At 36.6% G+C, this 6441-nt stretch overlaps 1 protein-coding gene across 1 annotated transcript in view; it reads right to left on the reverse strand.

The window, feature by feature from the left end:
• LOC105624829 (tyrosine-protein kinase Dnt) overlaps positions 1-5061 on the reverse strand; it is a 24633-nt gene extending 19572 nt beyond the window's left edge. Inside the window, exon 1 of the mRNA XM_012206180.1 lies at positions 4962-5061. Within this exon, the coding sequence (XP_012061570.1) occupies positions 4962-5061 (100 nt within the window). The remainder of the gene's footprint in view (positions 1-4961) is intronic.
• Positions 5062-6441: the final 1380 nt, after the last annotated feature.

Genomic DNA, 6441 nt, shown 5'->3' on the forward strand with positions numbered 1-6441 from the left:
AGAGAGAGAGAGAGAGAGAGAGAGAGAGAGAGAGAGAGAGAGAGAGAGAGAGAGAGAGAGAGAGAGAGAGAAAAGAGGGGCGCGACCCTTGAGAACAAACGAAAAAGAATGACTGTCGATTATTCGGTGTCTAAACAAACTAGAGCCAGTCCTGCAAGCATGGCGCAGCGCCCCACGCCGCCGTCGCTTAACAAGGACCTCGTTATAATATTTTATTACGCCTCTCGTATATTATAATGCCACGGTGTGCCGCGCAAGGTTTCCTGCGGACGAGAGGTCGAGGTAGCTTTCGCGTAGTCATGTAGTCGTAGAAATTTATTGCTGTGTTTCGTAGAAGGAATTGAGAACCTATATACACATTGACTTCGATGGGGCCCATCGTGATCAATGAAGCCATGATTGAAAACGCTGATAGAATGACTTATCACGTTGTCAGTAGAATCTGCATATATTGACGAGAGTGTATTTCGAGTCGTTTCAGTCAACTAGGCTGAGTAGGTATGCATGTTTTAGACATCGCATTTGACCGCCACGCGTGAACTTCAAAGAATGCAACTCCACCCGGCTAGAACGTCTATTAATATCTATTTACATTAAATCGGTACATCGCGCCGATGTTTCTTTGTTGATTCTATTAGCGTCGACATTACAGAGCATTCTATTTGCACACTTTCGATATGTATAATTTACGAATTATCTATAATTTACGAATTCTTTAAACATAGAGATACAATAGAAATATTTTGAGGATGTTATCTCACATAGTCTCTAAATTTTTATTGCTTGACAAATTACGTAAAAATTCTTTAAAATTTAAATACATAGTTCACGTAATGCGCAACTTTCTCTTTCGAACGTACTCAATTATGAATAATCTAAGAAACGAATTTGCATGTAGTGCAATTAAAACTTACGTCAGAGAATTTAAATGCATTGCAATTATTTTTCCCGGACATCCGTCGTTGATAACAGCGAATGTTCGAGAAATGAGTGTTTCGTTACGCGAAATGTTTCGTAACAGATTTATATATTTCTCTCGATATTATATACATATATTTTATTATTATTTTATATATCATATAAAATTCATATAACACAATTTTTCACACACAATTTTCACAAATTAATTTTACAGATTGTTAAATAATCGAAATGATTGAGAATTGAATTGAGTTTCTTTATTATTTTTATTTGAAATTTAATTTGCGAAAGAATCCTTTAATATTTAAATGGAAGTATTTGTTTTAAGAAAGTTTATGATGATTTAAATTTATTAAATTATTGAATTATAACTTACATAGCAATATTATATAATCGAATTATAACGTGTATGGTGATACCTTGATAATTTTATCATTTAATTCTGCAGAGTTTATTACATTATGGTTTGCCGAACGTTTGTGCTGCAATGAGGTCAATGAGATTGTTGTGACAGATACTAATATGCATGCACGGCTACAATGAACGGTGTGGCCAGTTGCAACCATGCAATTTTGTGCGCAGCCATAAATCTTTATCTTTAATTACAACGCATCATTTGCGTGATTTAAAACGTTCAACGATCGCGCCTCTCTCGCGTTGTAATAAATTATTGAAGTGGAAACAATATAACTCATCGTATAATCACTCGTTTTATATTATTGCTATTACAATAATCTTTTTCTCTCTCGCAATATTACAATTATATAACTTTACTCAACATGTTTTTTCCGAATCAACATTTTAAAGATATTATCATTAGTCTAACGAAATTTTTATATACATTTTCTGTAATGGAAGGAGGATGTTTTTTTTGAAAAATTGCTTATTATATATAAATTCTTATATTATTCATTAAAATTTTCTTTCGACCGGAATACGACGCGTGTATTATAACTCAAATCGTCACGTTTACACAGCTTGCACATGTCGAGGTTCAAATTGTGTTTCCGCATGTAGTCAATGACTCTGACGCGTGCGAAACGTGCTCGAGATGCTGATCGAGAGGCGAAACGTGCAATCCCACGCGCGAACGCATTTCTCTCGAGGGCAGTCCTGAACGGGTTCAGGTGTCGCAGGACCCGCGCGTCATTCTGTATCCCTATCGTATCCCACGATAAGAGGCATTGAAGCGAATGCTTTTCGTGGTCCAACGGTCCGAAAACGAATTACCCTCCGTCGTGGAAGTTATCGAGGAAATATTGGAAAGCCCACGTCGCCATGTCTCTAGGGGCCCTTATTCGTTTTTTACGCGACGATTTTTGACTAACGTGGCCCACGAATGAAAGCCAATGAGTACGTGCGATGGCGATAAAGAGGATTGAAAGCGTGAGAATGAAACAGCTGGATAGATCAGATCGGAAGAGGAAATGGCTTTATCGCGCTCAATGGATGGTAATGTAAGATTACTGCATATGAAGAACAGAGTACGACATTTATTCTTTGAGTAAGCGCATTATATAAAATTCTGTTACATACAGCTTGAACGCGCATCATAATTCCTCACTGATTTTCGACTAAAATATATTTAGCGTTAATAAAATCTATGGATTTTTCGTATAATTTTACTTCAAATTCAATATATTTTTCCTCAAAATAAAATTTATATTTCTAAATGCAACATTCATACAATTTTAATATTTGTTTTTTAATTCGAATAATTATTTTGTCGCAAAGTATAAAAATATATTCAGAGTTATGATGAATTAAAAAGTAATAATAGGCAAGTTTGCTGAAATTAATCTCTTATGTATATTTGCGATAGGATTTTTAAAAATAAGAATTAAACGAGAAATTAGTTTTGTTCAATGAAATCAATTTCTTGTGAAAGCGAGACAGTAACGGAAAAGCAAAATGATGACAAATGAAAAGTTGTGTTCGTCTTCCAGTCGGTGTTAGATGGTTTGTGGCTATGAATAGCTTCGAATGCTCTTGCAACAATTCAGAATGTCTGATACATCGAGTCCATAATATCGTGGCGAATATTTCAACGCTCTACCACACCGCTATTGATATTCGCTGATTATGCATTGCAACGCGCGGTATGCTTCAATTACGATGCGTGGTTAATGAAACAATTGCATGTACGGTGATGACAATTATTCATGAATAATTTAGAGCTTTGGTGCGATATATAAGCTACTGACGAGCAATTATTTAATGTCCAATACTTAATTACAGTATGCTTCAAGCATTTATCGTTTTATCTGAAATAGATTTTCGATGACTACGTCTCGATGTAACAGATGCTCAGAGGTTTAAAAGATGCGGATCCCCCTGTACTCAGTTACCTCATCACAACAGCCTTGTTTGCCGCAACTGCTCGTTCGAATTAAATCACTATCGATAATAAACGCCGTTAACAACCCTATCTGATAATTACGCGTGCTACGTTGAGAATAACCACAAAGTGGAAAACGATCGCTTTAAAAGGGAATTCCGATACGAGATATGCGTGACGGCCAATTTTCCTGTTCTCAAGTCGTCCCTAACCGGATTTATACTTGAAATTATACCGGTTTTATACCCGAAGTTATTACTGTGCAGCACAGAAATGAGGGACGAATGAAGTTCGAGGTTTTGCTCTCGTTGAAGGAATACGATTAACACGTAAAACTTCGGAAGAAATTGATGCTGTTATACTTCAACTAAAATTTAGTTCTGACTTCATTGAGATGGACAGTATGGTTTATAGAATAGATCTTTTGCGAATATTATAGGTATTTTTATTTAAAGCTGTATTTTAACGCTGCATTACTTCTATGACTGGATTGTGTCACAGACCATAAAATTAGATGCCTTATATGACGTACAATTTATTAACATTTATACGGTGTTTTTTTATTTTTCTATAAAATATGGGAACATATTTTTGTTCACTGTATTATAAAAAATATAACGCACAAAAGAGACACGCTAAAACATATAAACGATGTTCAAAACAGCGCAAAGCGAAAAATAAGATATGTAATACCGATTCAACACTGAAAAATAAATTATGTCTAAAGCATAAACATTTTGTTTTATGTTTATTCATACGTTTGAAATTTAAAAGTCTGAGTTTCTTTGTTTGCAGAGGTTAACCTTTATATCTTCATTAGAACGTTACATTATCTTGAAAAATATAGCTTTCATAAATCAATTACTTTCTGTTCTTAAAACCTTGAAGAATAGTTGAGCTTTAAAGAAAGTCTCTTTAAGAAAGATTCACTTTTACCCGCTTAAGAAATAATAATGCTCAATATAATATTTTTGTATATGATTACAATTTATGTGTATACACACGTATTGCTTTAAAATTAATATATGACTTTGTAAATTGTGTGCGATAAAATTTGAACATTATTAGATATCTTATATCGCTTTAGAGTATATTGAATAGGACAGATAATGGCAAGATTCTCTTTTTATGCTCTTTTGTTAGATATTATTATCTTCCATGAGATAAGTTTAAAGTTATGCATCGAAGAAAACTGCGTGCATAAGCACATATATCGCAAAGAAACTTCTCTCATTATCGCTTTCCATAATGCTCGAATACTTAATGCTTGTTCTCTAAACTTTTATAAATTAAATCTAAATATTAAAAATGTGCTTATTGTGAATCTCAATTGATTTATATTATTTACTAGACGAATGCAATTTTTTTTCAAATTGTCTTGTAAGTTTTTTGAATTGATTGCCTTTAACGTGTACAATAGAATTAAATCGACAAGTTAATGTCATAGAAATCTGTTTATTTCATATTTCAATTTACATATTTTTTCTCTCAATAAATCAATTCAGTTAATCTATATAAAAACATAAATAGCAATAAAAGAAAAAGCAAGCATAACGATTACTTCTTTATCGGAGAATTACACGGATCTTCGTTAATGTAGCAGGACAATAACCAGCGAAACGGCTGAACGAATACCGGCCTCCTACTCTCTCGTCTCTCCATTGCCCTACAAGTCTTATAAAGATCAACAAAAACGTCTTACCCAGTAGCCTGTGAACCTCCGCGAAGCTGAGGAAGAGATTGAAGTAACTCTCGGCTGGCCGCGCGATGACGAACAGCAATATCACGAGTCTCCAGAGCATCCTGGCCGCCACGTGACGTTTGTACTCGTGTATATATTTACAACTGTACGCGAGAACACCCGCACAACACTCGTTACGAGTTGTCCCACGCGTCGTTCATATTTCGCGCGATGCAAATCCGCGACGCGGGGGTAATCACCCCGGCACACCACTTCGCTTGTGCACGTGACGGCTTTTTTCTCGACCGCGTGCAATTCCGCGCGAAAACGCGCCGATCTCGACTCCCGTTTGACAGCTCGTACACGGCACGCGCGTTATATCCGACGCAGGGGCACTCCCACACGTGAGAAATGCGCGATCCAGGCTGCTTCAACGTTTGTCTAATGCTCTTCGATGCGTGTCGAGGGACGCGCGTACAACGAAATCGACAGAAACGGTGCAGCAATACGGAATGGTGCGAGCGAAGCGGAACGCTCATCGAGAGCGCGCGGCGTGCCTGCCTCGTGAAAGCCACAACCAGTTGTGTGCTACCATCGCCATGGGTCGTCTGGGGTCGGAGCAGGCCTGTCTACCGAGAGCAACCGAGTTTGCCCGAGACTTACCGAGGTCCACCTACGAGGGAACCCAACGATGGTCGTGGTCGTCGGTCCACGACCAGGAGATCGAACGGCCGCGCTCGAACGAGACCGGGATTGAATTTAAAATTCACTGACGGCGATATCATCCGAGCGTAGAGTCGCCAAATAATGCATTAACGCAATACTTCCATTGTTTGCGACTTGACTCAATTTACAATGACAGGAAAGACAGGCTAGTGAAAAAGTTTAATATCTCGCTTCGCTATTTTTACACACTGCAAAAGAATTTCTAAAACAAATTGGATCATGCGTGTTATTTGTTAACTACAGCTGCAGTTTTGCAGATTTATTTAATTATCAGCATTTAATCATTAACTTCTGCCATCTTTATCAATAATCACATTTGGATTTATGTGAAAAGTATGCAATCTATGCTCTATGATGAAATATTCAACATCTGAAGATCAACATCTTGTTTTTTATATTTATTTCTATTCAGAAATATTTCGAATAATCCTACACATACGATGATAAAAATAGATCCTTTAGACAAAACGGTGCCTACATGCATGTGAAGACAGTTTGAATAAAATTGACAATTTTTTAAATATCCTATATTTGAGTTCTCATTTGGGAAAATATATCGCAATATCAATGAAAAATATCGATGTCCCCTTTGTCAACTTTGCGTCTTTATGGCCATTTTGTTCGTAATATTAGTGTTGTTAACCGTAGAAAATCGAAAGCATAACAGCAAGCAATAAATTTCAGGACCTTTATTCACGGTACTTTGGTAACAGGTTCCGTCACGTGTTACCTGAAGTTGAAAGTCGCACCTCATTCTGCCAGGTAGGCCACTTCG

The sequence above is a fragment of the Atta cephalotes genome (assembly GCF_000143395.1).
Source record: "Atta cephalotes unplaced genomic scaffold scaffold00090, whole genome shotgun sequence".
NCBI lineage: Eukaryota > Metazoa > Arthropoda > Insecta > Hymenoptera > Formicidae > Atta > Atta cephalotes.